Raw genomic sequence first — 22,500 nt, 5'->3', positions numbered from 1 at the left:
TGATGCTATCAGCCAAGCCTAGCCTGCTTGGTTAGCAGCCATAAATGTGCAGCTGCATCTCAGAGCAGTGTTTCCCACGAGTGTTAGTGTTTGTGGTCCAGAGGAGGGACACAGACAAGAACATGATCGACATTAACAAGTTTATCCTCTGAAAATATTTTATTTTCCAAAAGCTTTGTGAGATATACCTAAAGAATAAACCAGCTAGCTCTCAATGAGCCTCATATCCTGTGTTTAACTTCAGCTTCACTAATGAGCTCAGCTGTCCTCGGACTCCTGTCTGCCACCAAGCAGCTGACGCAGCACCAGCATAGCTGCAGCCAGTCGGACACTCGAGTCCGTACAATCAGCCATGCAGCAAGCTGTAACATTTCTCACATAATTGCATTTAAATATGCAAAAAGCAGCAGCAGCTTCAGTTAAGTGACTGACACTACATGACATTAGCTGAGGTGTGGACTGTGATGGCAGCCATCTGTCACAGCAGCCCCAAAAACATCAGCTTTCAGGTGGATCGTAGAGAAGTTTACCATTAATTCACAAACGTACCAAATATGTTCATGCACTTTGTCTTAAAAGGTAAAAGTTGGTCTCAAACAGAGTATTTTAACAAGAGTCTGTGTGGAATCACTGGATTGTGAGTCAACCTCAACTGGTCCAGAACAAGAAATCATTTCTCTTCATTTCTCAGCCCCGAATGCTGCAGCGTGCCCTGAAACAAGGCCATGTTGGATTTACTGGATTCAGTGGACACTGGATGCACACAAATGTTTTGCTTTGGCAGAAACTTAAACAAATGAGTTAAATCAACACAACGTATTCATATTCAATAAACCTGTGTGTTTGTGTTCTGAAAACGCGATTGAAACAAGTTTAGATGAAGTAAGTTGAACTCTTGTTTTAATCCTTCATAATTTTGTCATTTTATTTCAACACTATTCAGTAACTTTTACCCCAGTACTACTTGGTCACTTAAAAACCACATGTTGTCTTCATATTACATAATGTTCAGCAAAGTCTAGTTAACATAAAAGTTGAAGGGATCTACAACAACTACCGTCCTCCTGTCTGTAGCCTGGTTGCAGGGGCGTAACCCCAGAGCGATAGGTTACACCCTGGACAGCTCACCAGTCTTTCACATAGAGACAAACATCCATTTGTGCCAGATTGTGGATTCGAACCTAGGACCTGCTTACTGTGAGGCAACAGCACGAACCACCACGCCACCAATCCTGGCTTATCTAAAATGGAAAGCTATGATTTCAAGGCCACGTTTTTGTCCTTGACAGGTTAAACACAATAAATAGCGCTAGCATGCACGGGGTGTGTAGTGTCTGCCTCCAGTGATTTTCCTGTGGTGTGAAATCTCGTGTGGTCTTGTGAATTTCGTGAGTCCAGCAACTAACCACTCCTACTAGATTGTATCAGGTCATCTCAACAAGAACAAATGAAGTTGTTGAATTTCATACAGATCCTACATGATTCAATTACGTAAAATGTTTGTGTTCAAATTACAAGTTAGACTTTTTTAATATAACGACCACCCAGTGTCCTTTTTTCAGTAAACCAAAATCAGAATCAGAATCAGAATCAGAATACTTTATTGATCCCTGGGGGAAATTATTTTTTGTTACAGTGCTCCATTTTAAACCAACATTAAGACAAGACAGACAATACGCTAACTAAGAATAGTACAATATATACATATATATACATACATACATACATAAGTCACTTATAAATAAATAGTTGGAAAAGAAACATGTGTAGTTGTAGCAGCAAACAGTGTGTTAAGTGGATGCGTTGTACAGGGAGATGGCCACAGGCAGGAATGATTTCCTGTGTCGTTCAGTGGTGCTTTTCGGTAATCTCAGTCTCTCACTGAACGAGCTCCTGTGACTGACCAACATGTCATGGAGTGGGTGGGAGGTGTTATCCAACATTGTCTTTATCTTGGACAGCATCCGCCTCTCCGACACCACCTTGAGGGAGTCCAGCTCCATCCCCACAACATTGCTGGCCTTACGGATCAGTTTATTAAGTCTGTTGGCATCTGCGACCCTCAGCCTGCTCCCCCAGCATGCAACAGCATAGAGGATCGCACTGGCCACCACAGACTCATAGAAAATCCTCAGCATTTTCCGGCAGATGTTGAAGGACCTCAGTCGCCTCAAAAAATAGAGACGACTCTGGCCCTTCCTGTAAAGTGCTGTGGTGTTTTTAGCCCAGTCCAGTTTATTGTCAATGTGTACTCCAAGGTATTTATAGTCCTCCACAATGTCAACACTGACCCCCTGGATTGAAACAGGGGTCAAGTGTTTCCTGGTCTTCCTGAAGTCCACGATCAGTTCCTTGGTCTTTGCCACGTTGAGCTGCAGATGATTCTGCTCACACTACGTGACAAAGGAGTCGACCACAGCCCGGTACTCTGTCTCATCATCCCTGCTGATGCATCCAACCACCGCAGAGTCATCAGGAAACTTCTGAAGATGGCAGGTCTCTGTGCAGTGGCTGAAGTCTGTGGTGTAGAGGGTGAAGAGGAAGGGGGAGAGGACAGTCCCCTGTGGTGCCCCTGTGTTGCTAATCACCTTGTCAGACACACACTGTGGGAGACGTACATATTGTGGTCTTCCTGTCAGGTAATCAACAATCCAGGACACCAGAGAAGCATCCACCTGCATCGCTGCTAACTTATCACCCAGGAGGGTCGGCCTGATGGTGTTGAAAGCACCAAAAGAAGTAGAGGCGGCTGCTCGACTTGACTGAGATGGACGCCTTCCTCAAACCACGACCCAAAGCGCGCGAGACTGAAATCCCATGCGAGATTTAACACTGCTATATTATTGACTTACTTCACTCGAACATGATATGAACAATTTAATCTACCCGCTCTGCATATCATGTAGTTTCTACACTATATAGTTACACTTAACTTTAAAGCCCAAGGCACTTGTGTTAAAGACACGATGCTTACATAAATCCAAGAGCCGGCCAATCCCTTTTTTTCAGTGCGATTGGAAACCTGAAACACTTAAAGGGTCACATCCAGTGACCTCAGAGCCAATCAGAGATTTACAGCAGAGCAAGACCATGCAGTAAATTTTAGAGCAGACATGCACCTATGAATAAAAAATGAACTCAATACTAATGATGACATCTATGAAGAGTCCAAATATGATGATAAAATACTACTACTGCTGAGTTAGATAAGTGTGCTGTGAAAAATGAGTCGTATCTGTGCCTTCAAAGCACAAAATAAAACTTTGCTCACCAAGGTCCACGTAGAAATATATAGAAGCTAAACGAATTCTGATGCTGGCCTTCTTCATTCTTCAGAAACCGTTGTTCTTCAGCACATGGAGCTGGATTCGGCTCTGTCGGGCTGGTTCAAATTCAAATTCAAATTCAAAGTCAAATTTTATTTGTCACGTACACAGTCATACACAGTACGATATGCAGTGAAATGCTTGGACAACTGCTCGTGACCTAAAGAAAACAAAAAAGGAAAAGGCTATGAATAAGATAGGAAATAAATATGAAAAATTAAAAAGGGTAAATTTAACTAGGAAGGAATAAAATATAAATTAAGGTTAAAAATGAAATAACTGTACAACACAAATTAGAATGAAGGGTAAATTTAACTGGGAAGAATAAGATAAAATATATAAATTAAAGTTGAAAATAAAATAACTGTACAACAAAATACACAATATAGAACTATATAAGAATGTATGAAGAAATCTAAATATAAATAAATATATACACAATAACAGCAGCTGTACAAGTATTAACCGGAAATGAAGAATATAGTGACCAGTGTTGTGTTCAGCTGTGTTTGTGCAGAGGGTGCAGGCAGGGAGCTACACGTGGGTTGGAGAGGTGGACCATTGTTCATATTCAAATAAACCTGGTTCTTTTTTAAAGGAATTTTCATTTAAAATATGTTTTTAATTTTGATCAACAGAGATAGTTTCAGTGGTTTAGTCGGGATATGAGCAGTGCTTTCTCTACATGTTAGACTTCACGTTACAGTCAGCTACATTCTTTTCATGAATCACTTCTTTAACTCCCAAAGCTTAGTAAGAGACACAGCATCCATCATGTAAACTCTACACTTACACTTTCTGTGGGCTGCAGGAAGACATGAGGCTCTCTCTGTGTTCCTCATGAATCAGACGTGCTTCCTGTAACCCGATGACCTTTGAAACCTTTGGCAACATTTCTTCTGACACAGTACACATGTAATAAATCACTTTAGTTACTTTAACAATGGCAGCCTTGCAGAGCAAACAGCCTCCACACATAATACGTAATTATTATGAAACCAGTTATGCAGCTGTGACTGCTGTAATAGAGATGAAGTAGGTAGAGAATGACAAATGCAGCTGCAGCTTTAGCCTCGCTAAGAACTATTTTATCCAGCAGGAGTCTCAAACTCACACTGGTTTGATCCTCAGGGAGCCAGACACGTGGATCTATAATCTACTTTTTTAAGTGTAAAGAACTGTAAGTCTGTTCTAATATTTCAAAGCAGAACACAAACAGCAAAACAACCAAATCTCAACATTATTTCTTACCAAATGCACATTCAACCTAAGAGCAGCAACTTTGGCATACTGACTGTTTGGAGCTGTGTGGCCACATATAACAGTGCTGCACAGTTATATGTGGCCTTTGCAGAATATAAGACTACATGTCAGTGCTGGTCCATTTCTAAATGTAACTTTAGGAAAAAAGAAATAGTCCATGTTGTGAAAGCTCCGGCAGGTAGATATCTGTGCTCTTTAGCACACAATGAGCCGTGCAGATGGAGAAAGAGGCAGCTTACCTTTCAGACTGAATTTGATTTGTACATGGATCATTTGTTCTTTGCTTCTGTTTGAGTGTTTTCAAACGTAGCCTACCCTCTGGCTCCGCCCAGTATCTCCAAATAAATGCATTAATTCGGAGACGTCTTCATCTTGTTCTGAGACTTGTAAACATGTGTGTGTGCATGTCGAGCATCTTTGCAGCACCCCCTCGCTCTTTAATGCCGTGATGATGTGGACAATGTGCAGAATATTGAAGGTGCTCCAGACATCACAGTTTATTTTAGCTTCACCACATTTCCTTTCCTGAGCTGCTTCAGGCTCCTGCTGCGTGTTGCCTGTGCAAGCCTAAAGTCATCGTGACACACAAGACACATCCAGGTCAAACTCACAACGTAGCTCCACTTTTGGTTTCATTATATTCTTACATTTAAGAAAAGATGGCAGTCGTGCTCAGCAGAAAGAAGCAGCTCCCAGAATACTGTGACAGCAGCAGATGCTCACAAAGAATGTCGACTTCAACATAGAAAGTTTGTTTTTTAATGCAGATTTGATGTTATTTACCACCTCCACTGTTCTCCCGGCTCTGCGTTTCCTGTAGTAAACACTTCCTGTGCCCTTTGTGTTTCTATCTGTTATTTAGATCCGCTCAGACCGGGATAAGAACCGAATGCTGCGCTACAGTGTGACGGGACCTGGGGCTGACCAGCCTCCCACTGGGATCTTCATCATTAACCCCATCTCAGGCCAGCTGTCGGTCACCAAGCCTCTGGACAGAGAGCACATCTCCAATTTCCACGTAAGACTGTGGGCGTGCCAGCGAAGGTCAAAGACGGAGCAAATGATGAATGCTTTAGTGATCGGTGTGTTAGCTCCTCTGGCTGCATGTTAAACCGAGGTCTGTGGTTAATATGCGATACAAACGTCTGCAGCGTTGCGTCTCGGTTCCTTCTTCCTTGTTGCACTGAGCGTTCTTGCATGGTAGATATGTCATAGCGTTAGTGTGTGCTCTTCAAAGTGTTTTCTGTGGCCAGCCAAAGATGGGCTCTTTCTATTTAAGTAACTTTAAAAGTACTAAAAGTTTCACCTTAGATTACATAAAGTGCGGTTTAACACCAACCCTAACACTTAGGACCTGCCTCTGGAGGCATGAGTCTGCTCCCAGTCAGCACGCTGCTCTGTGTCGTCCCTCGCGTTTTCATGTTATATCTGTGCTGTCACTCTCTCCTGGATTTATTCTCTCTCATGCAGAGATGATGAAGACATTCCTTTAAAAAAGCCACTTGGTGTTTGCTTACTATATCTGCTACCGTCACAAACAGCTCCGAGAGCAGAGTCTAACCTTTTGATCTGTAGGAATGCACACACAACTCACACGGGGGAGTGGAAATCTGGAGTCGCAGCAGGTTGATTTGCATTTAAGCTGTGTGATGAATATTCATGTGATTGGATGTAGTTGTCAGAGCTAGGAGCTGGGATTGGCCTGCATGTTTATTCATGAGGGAGGCTTTGGCTCTTTGAGAGCCTCATACAGATGCACTGTAAAGGAATGACTTATCAGGGCCAATCAATACCTATATTCAGCATCTTTGACCACATTATGCTGAATAAATACATCACATATGCGCCTGATTTAAACTAAGGCCATCAAAAATAAAATAGATGTTTGATTTTCAAAGTGGGAGTATGTTCCTTGAAAAGTTGTTTTTCCAAAGTTTTGTGTTAGCTTTGATGGTTTTGATCTTTGAGCAGATTATTTAATATTAATTACAAAGCACTGTTTTGTAGCTTTTATGCTGAAACCTCCAGAGATGCATTCAACTACACAACAAATGGCATATAGCATGTTTTCTGCAGGTGCTGGTATAAACTTTAGGCTGCATACATGTTATTCTAAAGTAATCATTCCAGAGCATCTCCAAATTCTGCACAGTTTGGTCTTTGGCACATGACCGACCAGTATTAGAATAATAAGCAGTTTAAGGGTCCTCTTTCAGTATATAGGTGGTCCACACCATGGCTGATCACCAAAGTCCAATTCCACTGACGTGTGTCATGACTGTGTTAGGCTACAGTGCACGTACCCCGTCCTGCTTCAAGGGATAGTCTGGGCCGTGGTTTAGTTGAACTCACAGTGCGCTTGAACTGCAATAGCTATGTGCAGTCAAGCACAACTCGCTTCCTGAACCACAGCTGCCTCTGCTATAATCACTGTTAGCTATTTCATTCATTAATTGTTCTTTAAGGTATTCGAGAGGACCATATGATTCACACACTGGTGCAAAAAGTTTTGCCAAGATGAAAAAACAAAATACATTAAAATTGCCAGGAAAGGAGTATTTATGTAACAGGTGTACAAACTGTATTGTGCACAGCGCGGTTGGTGCAGCCTGGGCTGGAGGCACAAGTGCATGTGTGTGTACATGCATTTCTGAAATAAATCAGTTCATAAAGGTGAAATGTTTAGCAAAACAAAATGGTCACAATCACTTATTAAGAGTAGTGCTAGTGTAGTGTGAGTGTAAGTGTAGTCCGATGTAGTGCGAGTGTAGTGTGAGTGTAGTGTAAGTGAGGTGTGAGTGTAGTGTGAGTGTAGTGTAAGTGAGGTGTGAGTGTAGTGTGAGTGTAGTGCGAGTGTAGTGCGAGAGTAGTGTGAGCGTAGTGTAAGTGTAGTGCGAGTGTAGTGCGAGTGTAGTGTGAGTGTAGTGTGACTGTAGTTTGAGTGTAGTGTAAGTGAGGTGTGACTGTAGTCCAATGTAGTGTGAGTGTAAGTGTAGAAGTGTAGTGCGAGTGTAGTGGGAGTGCAGTGTAAGTGTAGTGTGTGTGTAGTGTAAGTGTAGTATGAGCGTAGTGTAAGTGTAGTGCGAGTCTAGTGCGAGTGTGAGTGTAGTGTGAGTGTAGTTTGAGTGTAGTCCAATGTAGTGCGACTGTAAATGTAGTGCAAGTGTAGTACGAGTGCAGTGTAAGTGTAGTGTGTGTGTAGTGTGAGCGTAGTGTGAGTGTAGTGTGAGCGTAGTGTAAGTGTAGTGCAAGTGTGACTGTAGTGTGAGTGTAGTGCGAGTGTGAGTGTAGTGCAAGTGTAGTGCAAGTGTGAGTGTAGTGTAAGCGTAGTGTAAGTGTAGTGCGAATGTAGTGCGAGTGTGAGTGTAGTGTGAACGTAGTGTAAGTGTAGTGCGAGTGTAGTGCGAGTGTGAGTGTAGTGTGAGCGTAGTGTAAGTGTAGTACGAGTGTAGTGCAAGTGTGAGTGTAGTCCAATGTAGTGCGAGTGTAAGTGTAGTGTGAGCGTAGTGTGAGTGTAGTGTGAGTGTAGTGCAAGTGTGACTGTAGTGTGAGTGTAGTGCGAGTGTGAGTGTAGTTTGAGTGTAGTGCGAGTGTAGTGTGAGTGTAGTGTGAGCGTAGTGTAAGTGTAGTGTGAGCGTAGTGTGAGTGTAGTGTGAGTGTAGTGCAAGTGTGACTGTAGTGTGAGTGTAGTGTGAGTGTAGTGTGAGTGTAGTGCGAGTGTGAGTGTAGTGTGAGCGTAGTGTAAGTGTAGTGTGAGCGTAGTGTAAGTGTAGTGCGAGAGTAGTGTGAGTGTAGTGCGAGTGTGAGTGTAGTGTGAGCGTAGTGTAAGTGTAGTCCAATGTAGTGCGAGTGTGAGTGTAGTGCGAGTGTAGTTTGACTGTAGTGTAAGTGAGGTGTGAGAGTAGTGTGAGTGTAGTGTAAGTGGAGTGCGAGTGTGACTGTAGTGTGAGTGCAGTGTGAGTGTAGTGCCAGTGTAGTGCCAGTGTGAGTGTAGTTGCAGTGTAGTCCAATGTAGTGTGAGTGTAGTCCAATGTAGTGTGAGTGTAGTGCGAGTGTAGTGTGAGTGTAGTGTGAGTGTAGTTTCAGTGTATTGTAAGTGAGGTGTGACTGTAGTGTAAGTGTAGTGTGAGTGTAGTCCAATGTAGTGCGAGTGTGAGTGTAGTGCGAGTGTAGTTTGAGTGTAGTGTAAGTGAGGTGTGAGAGTAGTGTAAGTGTAGTGTAAGCGTAGTGTGAGTGTAGTGCGAGTGTAGTGCGAGTGTGAGTGTAGTTTGAGTGTAGTGTAAGTGTAGTGTGAGAGTAGTGTGAGTGTAGTGTGAGTGTAGTGTGAGTGTAGTGCGAGTGTGAGTGTAGTTTGAGTGTAGTGTAAGTGAGGTGTGACTGTAGTGTAAGTGTAGTGTGAGTGTAGTGTGAGTGTAGTTTGAGTGTAGTGTAAGTGAGGTGTGAGAGTAGTGTGAGTGTAGTGTGAGTGTAGTGTGAGTGTAGTGTGAGTGTAGTGTGAGTGTAGTGCGAGTGTGAGTGTAGTTTGAGTGTAGTGTAAGTGAGGTGTGAGAGTAGTGTGAGTGTAGTGTGAGTGTAGTGCGAGTGTGAGTGTAGTTTGAGTGTAGTGTAAGTGAGGTGTGAGAGTAGTGTGAGTGTAGTGCGAGTGTGAGTGTAGTTTGAGAGTAGTGTAAGTGTAGTGCGAGTGTAGTGTGAGTGTAGTGCGAGTGTGAGTGTAGTTTGAGTATAGTGTAAGTGAGGTGTGAGTGAGGTGTGAGAGTAGTGTGAGTGTAGTGTAAGTGAGGTGTGAGAGTAGTGTGAGTGTAGTTTGAGTATAGTGTGAGTGTAGTGCGAGTGTGACTGTAGTGAGAGTGCAGTGTAAGTGTAGTGCGAGTGTAGTGTGAGTGAGGTGTGAGAGTAGTGCGAGTGTAGTGTAAGTGAGGTGTGAGAGTAGTGTGAGAGCAGTGTGAGTGTAGTGTGAGTGTAGTGCGAGTGTAGTGCGAGTGTGACTGTAGTGAGAGTGTAGTGTGAGTGTAGTGTGAGTGTAGTGCGAGTGTGACTGTAGTGAGAGTGCAGTGTAAGTGTAGTGCGAGTGTAGTGCGAGTGTAGTGCGAGTGTAGTGTGAGTGAGGTGTGAGAGTAGTGCGAGTGTAGTGCGAGTGTGACTGTAGTGAGAGTGTAGTGTGAGTGTAGTGTGAGTGTAGTGCGAGTGTGACTGTAGTGAGAGTGCAGTGTAAGTGTAGTGCGAGTGTAGTGCGAGTGTAGTGTGAGTGAGGTGTGAGAGTAGTGTAAGTGTAGTGCGAGTGTGAGTGTAGTGTGAATGTAGTTTGAGTATAGTGTAAGTGAGGTGTGAGAGTAGTGTAAGTGTAGTGTGAGTGTAGTGCGAGTGTAGTGCGAGTGTGAGTGTAGTGCGAGTGTAGTTTGAGTGCAGTGTGACTGTAGTGCGAGTGTAGTGCGAGTGTAGTGTGAGTGTAGTGCGAGTGTGACTGTAGTGAGAGTGTAGTTTGAGTGTAGTTTGAGTGCAGTGTGACTGTAGTGAGAGTGCAGTGTAAGTGTAGTGTGAGTGTAGTGCGAGTGTGAGCATGTGTCCTGACTTTAGGGACAATCAAAAGGCCAGTACCAGAGGACCTCAGGGTCCGCGAGGGTTCATATGGTAAAAGCAGATGTGAGCGATAAGAAGACCATTAAGACCATTAAGACATTTAAAAACCAATAAAAGAACTTTAAAATCCTGAAACACACGGGGAGCCAATGCAGCGATTCTATCAAAGGCTGCGCTTAGATCCAGCGGCACCAGGACTGAGAGCTTTTGGGCGTCCCAGTTACATCTAAGATCATTTAAAACCTTTAGGAGAGCCGTCTCTGTGCTGTGGTTCACCCTAAATCCAGACTGGAATATCTCCAGGATCTGTCTATCATTCAGAAAGTCATTAATCTGAGTAAAAACACGTTTTTCTAAAATTTTACTTAAAAATGGTGAGTTGGATACAGGTCTGTATTAAAGTCATTACAATCCAAACTGCTCTTCTTCAGAAGGGGCCTCACCACCGCCGTTTTAAAGGCAGCAGGGAAGACACCCAACTGAAGAGAGCAATTCATCATGTATAAAAGCTCAGCCTCAAAAAATCTATAAAGTGAAGAGGGGATAAAATATCAGATCTGATGGCGCTGACTTTTCCCCTGAAGTGGTCTGCAAACTGCTCACAGAGCGAGTCTGTGGGCTTCTTTGGGAGCTGTTAAAATCAGGGTTAAATAAATGATCTATAGTGGAAAAGAGGACCTTGGGATTATTAATGTATTATTGTACATTTTAAGTTGCTCGCAAAGTATTTGATAGTTAATTACATTTTTATTTTTCCTCCATCTCCTTTCTGCTGCCCTGCATTTTCTTTTGAGTGTTTTGACTTCTTCGTTTCTCCAGGGTGATGCATGTTTTACGTTAATCTTTTTGGTGGTGAGTGGAGCAACGGAGTCAAGGCTTTTCTTCAGTTTGCTGTTAAAATGATTAAAAATAAAATCACAGGGTGCAGGTAGAATCACAGGGGGGCATTCGTCTAAAACCCTGGGAAAATTTGCAGCCACTTCAGAGGTTAGATAGCGCCTCCTCACAGTTCGCACCGCTGAATAAAACCGGTGATGTTAAAAAACACACAGTAGTGGTCAGAGACAGCCAAGTCAACAACAGAGGACACACTGGTGGACAGCCCATGGGTGATGACCAGGTCCAGAGTGTGTCCTCTGTTGTGAGTCGGCTGCGTGATGTGCTGGATAAAATCCAAACAGTGAAGAATGTTTAAGAATTCTTTTGATGCAGGGTCAGAAGGATTATCTATGTGCAGGTTAAAGTCACCGGTTAGAATTATCATGTTATATTTTGAATGTATGTTTGTTAAAAATTCAGAGAATTCCTTGATGAAAGCAGCGCTGTCTTTAGGTGGTCTATAAACTGTGACAGATAAAACTGGAGGGCTGCTGAAAACAATAGCGTGGAATTCAAAAGTGGTAAAATGATCAAATCAAATGTGATTGGAGGTGAGTGTGTTGTTGGCCAAAGATGCAGTCCCACCACCTCTCTCACCACTTCTAATAGAAAAAGAGAAATTTGAATTTGGTGGGGAGGCCTCAGTGAGAACAACTGGTGCATCCGAGCCCAGCCATGTTTCAGTTAAAATAAACAGTCAAGTTTATTAAAATCATAGTTTGAATTCAGATGAGCCATTCCACATTAATGGTGTACAAAACAGTGACAGCTACCCAGTTGTGTTCACGAGGCTCCGCCTACGACAGCCGTAACGCTCCAACAATCCATCAAGCGGTGCGGCTTCGTAGCTTAGCAAAGTCGTACTGAAACATTTGACAGATTTTCGAGCGCCGTGCACATAAAATCGCTTCGAGGTCAGTAAACACAACCAGAGTTCATACATAAGGCACACGGGATTATAAGGGGCTCTGTCGACTTTCAGAAAAATCAAAGGATTGATTTTAAGTGTGCCGTATTTTCCAAACAACACGGTAATAACGACGGCCCGCTAGCATGCGCTACCAAAAATAGTGCTTTGTTGTGTATCTGATGGACGAAGCTAAACCAGTTCCACACCAGTGAAGCTGCAGCATTTTTACAAACCAGTTCTGGTTCATGGTTTCATTCAACGATCCGCTCTCGCCCTCATCATTCTGCGTCGCTGCCATGATTTTTCTGCCGTGTGCGTATGAAAACAAAGGCACGTTTTACCCATATTCTATCATGATATTTCACTTTCTTATCGTTGCCCAGCATTATACCGGTATTACCGTGAGCGGTGGCCCAGCCCTAGCTGTAAAAGCAGTGTGGGACTGTTTGATGCACTGAGACTGGAATATTGCTTTCAGGTTATTGTGACATTTTTTTCCAAAGTACACAGTAAATATTTGTCACAATGTGACAAAATGTCAGAATCACTGTTAAAAGAGCTGCGTGGGACAACCATTCCTGTTATAAATATAATAATAATTCATATTTTGTGTAAAGTCTTTTGTGATTTATGGTTGCCTGAAGTCTGGGGTCCATAGAAACCCATTAGGCTCCTTGCGTCTTTGCTGTGACACACAGCAGGTAGACTGCAGTTTAATCAGACTGAGAACAGGTGACTCAGCCAAGTTATTCCACCTTAAAAGCTCTTTGGTTGTTTTATCCATTTGTTTAGGATCACTGCCCAGCTGACCAATGAAATGTGCTCCAATAAGGTTTTATGCCTTTGAATTAATGTGTACAAACACAACGCTTCTGTATAATTCTGCATTCATTCAGCTGCTTGCTTTTGTGGGTGTGGGATATCCACTGGCAGCCATGCATGCCCAAACCACAACCTAGCCTTAGTGGTTCTGTTTTTTGTTATGGGGTTTGTGCGTGTGCTGCATCCTCAAAGGTTCGAGCCTGAAGTCTTCGCTTGATCTTTAACAAAGAAACATGTCTGTCTAAATCCTGCACAGCAGTCTTGAATTACTCTGCAGCCATAAAAGGGATTTTCTTCACCACGCAGGGTTTGTCCTCATCCATACACGTGTACGACTCTGCTGCAATCTTATTTAACATTTTCTAGTTTAGCAGTTTTCACCAGTTTTGTCAGATTGTTGGCAAATCGTTCGACCTCTCGGCGACACAGTTGTACTTTTTAGCCCCTGCAAGATAAAACTGATATAAGATTGCACGGTAACAGCATTCAATCTAAACTGCGTGTGAGCTCTTTGTTCATAAAGTGACTCACAGGGGCCTGAGATCCATTTGTTAGCTCAGCTCCATGCTATACGTGCACTTGTGCTTCCTTTAACCTTGTGGGCTGTTTCGTTTATCTCCTGAGGTCTCTCAGAGGACTAAACCCTCGTAATTAGTCTCAGTGGAAGGAAGCAGTTTATTACCGTCTTCACCTGTCTGTAATAAAAGTTGTGTGTGCATGTTTGTGTGTCTGTGTATAGTTGCGAGCCCACGCAGTGGACCTGAATGGGAATCAGGTGGAGAACCCCATCGACATCGTCATTAATGTCATCGACCAGAACGACAACAGACCAGAGTTCACTCACAGCATCTTTAATGGCTCCGTGCCCGAGGGATCCAAGCCTGGTACCAACACACACACACACGCACGCACACACACACACACACACACACACACACACAACCTTTGGATTACATCATTCCTTCCCTGGCATATGTGTGCTGACTTGCTGTGTGCTTCCCTGCAGGATCCTTCGTGATGACGGTGACAGCAGTGGACAAGGATGATCCAAAAACTGCCAACGGGATGCTGAGATATAAAATCCTTTCCCAGAATCCCCAGAGCCCCTCCTCCAACATGTTTACCATTAACAACAAGACTGGTGACATCATCACTGTGGCGGCAGGCCTTGATCGGGAGGTGTGTGTGTGTTAAATGTGGACATTTTCTAACGCTCATATCTGAATCCATATGGAGCAGCTGCGTCTCGGCCTGAGAGTGTGTGTCCAGCCTGCAGCATAAAGACAGCTTTTTAAAGTCTTACGTCAGTAGAGCTGAATCCCATCTGTCTGAGGCCGTGCTATCTGCACGCCAGCATTAATAGTCACTGATGAAGCCTGTTTTTAGAGGTACCTACTGTTCTCACTCAGCGCTGTATTTTAGCTCGTCTGTGACTCGCAGGTCAGATTAACCCTGTTTACCTTATAAAAGCAGGTGAGCTGAGTTATCAACAGCCAGACCTGCATGGCTGAGATACCTCTATCTGTAGCACCCACCGTCACTGATATTAGTTATTAACCCTGTAAGACCCAACCCATCGCAACATAACCAGAAAATTCAGATTTTTTGGAACTGAGACATTTATTAACCCTTATAACAAATTCACACCATTTTTTTGCTCTATCATGTTGTGGAGTATATATTTCTGTTATATATTTATTATATATTTTTGTGTCGCATTTGAAACATTGTTGTTAACAAAAAGTTTCCAAAAGAAGAAGCAGAGGTCTGTTTTTCTCTGTGATGTGACTGCTGGGGAGGCTGTTCCAGTGTTTCCGAGCTGCAACTGGAACTTTAAACTGAAGCTTCTGACCTAATCAAGCTGCACGGGGCAAAAAGCTGCAACAGCTATGATCTGGAACCAGAAGCCGTCATCGTCAGTGCAACCAAATCACAGCAGCTGCACCTTCAGATGCAACAATGAGGAGCAAACATCTAAATGCAAACATGAAAAGTGCTGAAATGACACACATGTATAAAATGTAGCACGATAAGCTAATGGAGGCATTTCAGAAGGAAGCCCCACAAACAGTGAACTGCTCTGGGAGCCGGTGTAAGGAAGCCAGGCAGGGTCGCAGCTGCGTCTCCAACCAGCTCTAATTCTTGTGATGTTCGTGCCTCACTGAGTCCAACGTGGAGCAGAAACAGTCTGGATGTGATAAAATCTTGAATCGTAGTTCCATCGTAGCTAAAAGTCATAGTTGCAAAATCTGCACGTTTGATATAAGAAGCAAAACTAATAGTTTAACTGGAGGGCAAACTGAATCTGGGCACACGGGGGATTCATCAATCAGCGCTAAAGCTGCAGCTGCTATTATAGTACAAAAAAGCCTGCAGTAACTGACAAAGTAATCTGCACTCGTCTTTTGTCCACAGTCAATCAACCAAACTTTATTTGTGTGGCAGCTTTGGTGCAGGTTGCTCTTTCATAGGTGACTGACGAGCTGATAATGAGATAACACAGACAGCGTAATAATAGAGAGCAATTAAAAACAGAATAAAAGCATCATCACAGAAAAGGGAAAATGTGCCGTAAACAACGACCGAAGATTTTAAAAGCCTGAAAAATAGCAGAAAAATCCAACTTTGCACAAAGAAGAAAATGGCAGATGAAGTAAACAAGGTCAACAAGCCATGATGAGGTCGAATGAAGTGTACATGTGAAGATCTCAGCAGCTTAAAAGTCTCCATCACTTTTTACACTTTATGCTTTTTAAATGTCTAAACATCGTCTCTGTCAGGTGGTCTGCAGCTCAGTCACAGTGTTGTCATAGAGCAGCGGCTTCTGTAATTAAGGCCTGACGTGCATTAGCAATCAGTCTTAGAAAAAGGATCAGCAGTGGGCTGCCCTAAAATGGGATGATTGTGGAAAGCAGAAACGGTCTTACATTAGCACGGAGTGTGAACCACTCATCATGTCTCGGAACATTATTTTTAAGTAGCACTGACTAAATCATCAGCTGTAATGGTGATTAGACAAAATGACAGTCCCCTTGTCAAACGGTTTTAATTAGATTTATTTCCAAGTCATACAATGCGCAGCGGGACACTTCAGTCTGCAGAATAAGTGACGCTTTCTGTTCTGTGATTCCAGAAAGTCACGCAGTACACCCTGATCATCCAGGCCACGGACATGGAGGGGAATCCCACCTACGGCCTTTCCAACACTGCCACCACCGTCATCAGGATCACTGATGTCAATGACAATGCTCCAGAGTTCACCACAGAGACAGTAGGTGCACACACACACACACACACACACACACACACACACACACACACACACACACAGCGTGCTAGCTCTGCATCAGCAAACGGGCGAGGCAGCGTCGTCTGAACGACACTAAAGCTCTCTGAGCTTTTATTGGCAGCAGGCAGATGGTGGAGGAGTGGAAAGCCAATGAAACATCCAATATGTTTATCCTCCTCAGTAAAGCTGAACAGGCTGGACAGGAAGGAGCAGTGTTTGTGGAGATGTGCTCTTTATTCTCAGATATACTGCGCTCGGCTCTGCGTGACAGGGAACTGTTTGCAGTGGCGAAGCATTGTTTGTTTGTGATGTTCACCACAGCTTTGTGTAGTGTGGAGTCATCCAGTCTCTGCTCTTTCAGTTCTTCGGAGAGGTTCACGAGAACAGGGTGAACGTGATCGTGGCTAACCTGACCGTGACCGACAAAGACCAGCCTCACACTCCGGCCTGGAGCGCCGTGTACCGCATCATCGCCGGGGACCCCACGGGACGCTTCTCCATCCCCACTGACCCCACCACCAACGAGGGCCTCCTCACCGTGGTCAAGGTGAGGTTTGGATGTGCACAACATGCACACGAGAATAAAACGCTAACTCTCGAGACTTGCCTGGCGAGTAATGTTCTCACAGAGCGATCTAAAAGCAGCAGCTGTGCTCGACTCTCAGTGTGGTCGGTTTGTAACATCCAGAGAGCAGAAGATCCCTGTGATCGCGATGTTTATACTGTCTGACATGTTCCAGAGAAACACGATGAGATGATGCTTAAGGTTGCACGTGCTGAATGTCCTTGACGTCGGGCATCATTGTCGTCCTTCGCTTTGTCTGTGCAGCCCATAGATTACGAGAGCACCCGTTCCTTCATGCTGACTGTGGAAGCGGAGAACGAGGTCACGCTGGTCCGCGGCATCCACTTGCCTCGTCAGTCCACGGCAACCGTCTCTGTTCGAATCCTGGATCTGAACGAGAGCCCGGAGTTTCGCCCAAACCCGAAATCCATGCGACTGGAGGAGGGTCTGTCGGCCGGGTCCATGCTCACCACTTTCACTGCGCAGGACCCCGACCGCTACATGAGACAAACTATCAGGTCAGAAACTCCTGGAAGCTCTTCAGAAACCTTTCATTTGTGCCAGTGAGGTCGAACTTCAACGCACATATTAAACAAATATGTAAGACTGCTTTCTTCCATTTGTGCAACATCTCTAAAGTTAGAAATATCCTGTCTCAGAGTGACGCGGAAAAACTAGTTCATGCATTTATTACTTCCAGGCTGGACGACTGTAATTCATTATTATCAGGATGTCCAAAAAACTCACTGAAAAGCCTTCAGCTAATCCAAAATGCTGCAGCAAGAGTCCTGACAGGGACTAGAAAGAGAGAGCAGATTTCTCCTGTTTTGGCTTCCTGTTAAATCCAGAATTCAAAATGCTGCTCCTCACATACAAGGTCTTAAATAATCAGGCCCCATCTTATCTTAATGACCTTGTAGTACCATATCACCCTATTAGAGCACTTCGCTCTCACACTGCAGGCCTACTTGTTGTTCCTAGAGTATTTAAAAGTAGAATGGGAGGGAGAGCCTTCAGTTTTCAGGCCCCTCTTCTGTGGAACCAGCTTCCAGTTTGGATTCGGGAGACAGACACTATCTCTACTTTTAAGATTAGGCTTAAAACTTTCCTTTTTTCTAAAGCATATAGTTAGGGCTGGACCAGGTGACCCTGAATCCTCCCTTTGTTATGCTGCAATAGATGTAGGCTGCCGGGGGATTCCCATGATGCATTGAGTTTTTCCTTTCCAGTCACCTTTCTCACTCACTATGTATTAATAGACCTCTCTGCATTGAATCATATCTGTTATTAACCTCTGTCTCTCTTCCACAGCATGTCTTTATCCTGTCTTCCTTCTCTTACCCCAACCGGTCGCAGCAGATGGCCGCCCCTCCCTGAGCCTGGTTCTGCCGGAGGTTTCTTCCTGTTAAAAGGGAGTTTTTCCTTCCCACTGTCGCCAAAGTGCTTGCTCATAGGGGGTCATATGATTGTTGGGTTTTTCTCTGTATCTATGAAGCGCCTTGAGGCGACTTTTGTTGTGATTTGGCGCTATATAAATAAAATTGAATTGAATTGAATTGAATTGAATTGAATTGAACTACAGCACTAAAACAATCCTTCAATATATAATTACAGTTTGTAATGCAACAATAAACTGTTGAGCGGGTTTGAGTAGAGACGTGAATGTATGCGTCAATGCATTTTGATAAGAAGAACATTTAAATATGTGGAGCCTTTTCACTATTTAAATTAGTCTCACATCTATTAGAATAATCAGCGACTCCAACATTTACCTATTCTTCTACATTTATTCAGTGCACGTCTGCATGTCGATGGCGTGCCGTAGTGAGATTAAAGCAGAACCTGACGCGCTCATTCTTCACCTTGTTTTAGAGAAGATTCGTCGAGTGCGTCTCGTGTGAAACTGAGAATTTATAAAATGTGCACAATTCATGGAACGTTTCCAGTTGGACACAATCGTAGACTGAATCAGCACGTCTGTGCTGCTGTTTGCTCTGCTGCTGCTCGCATAGTCGTCGCAGAGACGTGGAGGGCGTGTTCATGTGAGAGAACAAAGGAGGTGCAGCCCTGCTTCTAGCCTTCTTCCTCAGTAATCATTTTACTTGTAAATACATCCAGAGTCCAAGCACAGCCATCATCTCGACCTCGCACACGCGTGTCTGTGTTTGCATATCTTTGTGGGACAACATGCCGTCCCGTCAGTTTGAAGGCCTAGTTGTAGTGTCAGGGTCAGGCTGTGGTTCGGCGTAGGCGTTCATTTGGAGAGAAAGCATCGTGTCCCCACACAGATATGAAAACGTGGTTTTTGTGTGTGAAATCAAAACCTCTGAGGTAATTTGATGATGCAGATTTCAGAATTATAGGTTGAACACTGTGTGAAGATTTACCAACTTTAACAGCTTTTGTGAAACAGCTCTTGCTCAGTGACGCGCACCAGCCAGCGTAGCGCTCAGCGAGCAACAACTCTGAGTTTCCACATGACAGACGTTATGTTACTGTCTCAGCATGAGGTTTGTGAGGCATTAGGAATGTGACCATTGTCGGCGTGAGCAGCCGCTCCTCCTCTGTGACAGTTTTCATTTTCTTCTGCTGGTCAGGTTTCATTTTAAACGCATTAAGAGACTTGCATCTTCCATCTCAGGCCACTTTGCAGTCCCCGTTTTCATATAAAAGCTAGATTTTGTTATGAGTGCAGATGCAGGTTTCAGATGCTGCAGCACTCATCCAAACGCTCAGCACAGCAGAAAGCCTGCAGGACTGATGCTTTTGTCCCGATCCTTCTTTCTTTTACATCCCACTATTTGTTTCTAAATGTAGTGCTGAAGTCTTTGTAGCCTAGCAACAGCCAATAGTGGACGCACACTGTGCTCACAAAAACACGCACACACAGCGAGTTGTGTGTGGAGTGGCCCAGCAGAACGTTTTTGCTTTTGTTGCTCTCTGTTGTGCGCGTGCTCCTCGATTAGTCATCTGTGCTGCTCTCCGTTTTATCTCGCCAGTTACGAACATACCAAATGGATCGTGTTCCCTTTCATGCCTGCTTCACGGTGACTTTTTGGCTGACCTGTTTTCATTTGTTGAAGCTGTGCCGTTTGATCCATGTGCAGTGTTTGAAAGATGACTTTATGCTAACAGCAATGCAGATGCATGACTCGAGTCTCTTACATGAATTCATTTCATCAACAATTTGCAGGAAGTTGCAGAGCTTTTATTGGTCTCTCCTTGGTTGTTTCCAGTTCCAGTAAATATAGCATTCTTTCACTAACAGTCGTTCTTTATCGTTTTTAAGAGAGTTAACGTTTGAATTCATCCCTGAGAGTAAATGAATGAGTTGTGGCTGCCTTGAGAGAGCGTGCCGCAGTCCCCATACATCAGCTCCCAGTGGCTGCTCGGCGTGCAGCCAGGGAAGCAGATAAAGAGGCCTCTCTGTGGTGGCTTCTCATGCTGGCTCTCTCTCACCGAACACAGGTACTCCAAGATGTATGACCCTGCCAACTGGCTGGAGATTAACCCGGCTAACGGACAGATTTCCACCATCGCCATTCTTGACCGAGAGTCTCCATATATCAAGAACAACCACTACAACGTTACCTTCATGGCATCTGATAACGGTGAGACACACAGGCTGCGCTGCTGTCCGGCAGCAACCCATCCCCCACATACAGAGGTGGATTGTGTTCACTGTGCCTCAGTGCTCTTTCATTAACTGCACTAGTGCTGCTTCACTGTGGAGTCAGTGTCACAGTGCAGCTCCTGGTGCAGGAAGTGCTACATGGAAACAGCCACGAGCTGCTGTTTGATATTTAAGTAACAAAGCTAACGATACAAACTGTTAACATAGCAGGTTTTTGGCATCACTGATGACATGGTTTTGTTGAATTGTGTAAAATAAATAACTGCTGGAGAACATTACAGTGGTTAAACCACTAATATAACTAACCTGCTAGTATAAAAAGGCTTCCATCTTCCTTATCTTGATAACTACAGTCGGTAGCACAAGTCTGTCACACTCAAACCCCCCAAAACCAGTGTTCCCACTACTGAGTATGTAGGAAGTGCACGCTATGTTCCTCGATGGTGTAGTCGGAGCAGTCACAAAGACTGATGCCAGAGCTAGGACCCACTTTTTAAGCAAACTTGGTTGCAAAGAGGGCGCTGCATCAAAAACTTTATGATTGCTCTGGTTGCCTGCAGTTTGCATCTAGTTTGCATGAAGTTTGCATGTTTGTGTCCAAACATTCACTAACTGCTACACACTCCTGGGAAAGGTGCAACACAAAAACCAAAGATGAAAAATGTTCAAGTTCAGAGTGAAAATGGTTTGAATTTGGTTCACACAGCTTCTGTTCACAGTTACCTCTCAGGGAAGAGTTGGCGAGTGTTTGGGAATAAATCAGATGTTCCATGCAAACGACGTGACAGCGACCACAGTACTCAGAGGCGGTTTTTCCCAGCAGGTCAGGGAATATACATTTCTCCCAGATGGAGGAAGACCTCAGTAGGCTGCATGGGTACATCCCAGTGACGAGGATACTCACTAATTAGTGTAAGCAGCTGAAGCTGTTTCTTCAGGTGAACTGTGGGCAACTGTTGTCTATGCACAGGGCAGTGGATTCACTGGACTAACACCAGCTACTGCTACATAGGCACAGATGGCTGCAGCTGGGCATCAGCAGATTAGCCAACAGGTTAAAGAGCATGAAAATCAGCTGCACTCATCTGTCACGAACCGAATGAATACGTCGAAGAATAAACTTTAATATGGTCAGGTGCACTATTTATTAGAAGAGCACAGTTTTATGGAGGAAATTCAAACCCAGGCTACAAACAGGTTTATTTCTGCTGTAAAGTTGGCTAGTTTCACGCGGGGACTGATTCACTTTTAAAGCCACTTGAGGGACAGACCGCGTGTTTTGGCACTTCTTGCTGAAGTAATCTTGTATTTGATTCATCATAGTTACTGTTTCTCAAACATCAGGCCAGCAGGATGCCCAGTCACATACAGAGCCTGTGAAACTGCTTCAGCATGCTGCCCGTGGTTTACAGAGTTCGGCCTTGTCCTGCGGTGGACACACATCTTCCCCTGTGAGCAACAGATTGTTCCATCTTTATTCAATTATGCTTCACCTCTTGTAGGACTACACAGACGGTCTTGTGGACACAGGACTCTCATTGATTACTAATGGAGATGTTTTCCTGCCTATTTAGTGCACGATTTCCAAAGTCTCCCTTTTGTTTCTGATCACAGTTGTTCTTTATAGCCACAGAAAAGAGAGAAAAGAGGATTCTCTGTTCAAAGTGGGAAATTGTTGAAGGGGAATGTCATTCAGCAGCAGCTCAGTCCATGCAGTCCACCATAGACCCCTCTGCACAGAGAAGCCGCTGTGCTCCAGCTTCCTGCTAACTGACTGTCTTAGCACTTTCTCTGCCCTTGTCTCACACACACACACACACGCACACACACACACACACACACGCACACACACACACACACACACACACACACACACACACACACACACACACACACACACACACACACACGCACACACACACACACGCACACACACACACACACACACACACGCACACACACGCACACGCACACACACGCACACACACACACACGCACACACGCACACACACACACACGCACACACACACGCACACACACACACACGCACACACACACACACACACACACACACACACACGCACACACACGCACACACACACACACGCACACACACACACACACACACACACACACACACACACGCACACACACACACACACACACACACATGCACAAAAAGCCCAAACACAGAGACAAACACACAAGCTTGTGCTGCAGTCTGCAGTGTTGGTG

General features: G+C 44.2%; 1 protein-coding gene across 1 annotated transcript in view; it reads left to right on the top strand.

Annotated features, from left to right (window-relative positions):
• The window catches only part of LOC113006687 (cadherin-2-like), a 101,832-nt gene that overhangs the window by 53,152 nt on the left and 26,180 nt on the right, over positions 1-22,500 (top strand). Inside the window, exons 5-11 of the mRNA XM_026142789.1 lie at positions 5,452-5,607; positions 13,517-13,661; positions 13,784-13,956; positions 15,911-16,048; positions 16,428-16,613; positions 16,896-17,149; positions 20,100-20,242. Coding sequence (XP_025998574.1) covers positions 5,452-5,607; positions 13,517-13,661; positions 13,784-13,956; positions 15,911-16,048; positions 16,428-16,613; positions 16,896-17,149; positions 20,100-20,242 — 1,195 coding nt within the window. The remainder of the gene's footprint in view (positions 1-5,451; positions 5,608-13,516; positions 13,662-13,783; positions 13,957-15,910; positions 16,049-16,427; positions 16,614-16,895; positions 17,150-20,099; positions 20,243-22,500) is intronic.

The sequence above is a fragment of the Astatotilapia calliptera genome, chromosome 15 (assembly GCF_900246225.1).
Source record: "Astatotilapia calliptera chromosome 15, fAstCal1.2, whole genome shotgun sequence".
In the NCBI taxonomy this organism is placed as follows: domain Eukaryota; kingdom Metazoa; phylum Chordata; class Actinopteri; order Cichliformes; family Cichlidae; genus Astatotilapia; species Astatotilapia calliptera.
The sequence above is the reverse complement of the archived record's forward strand: the minus strand, read 5'-3'. Positions and strand labels throughout refer to the sequence as shown.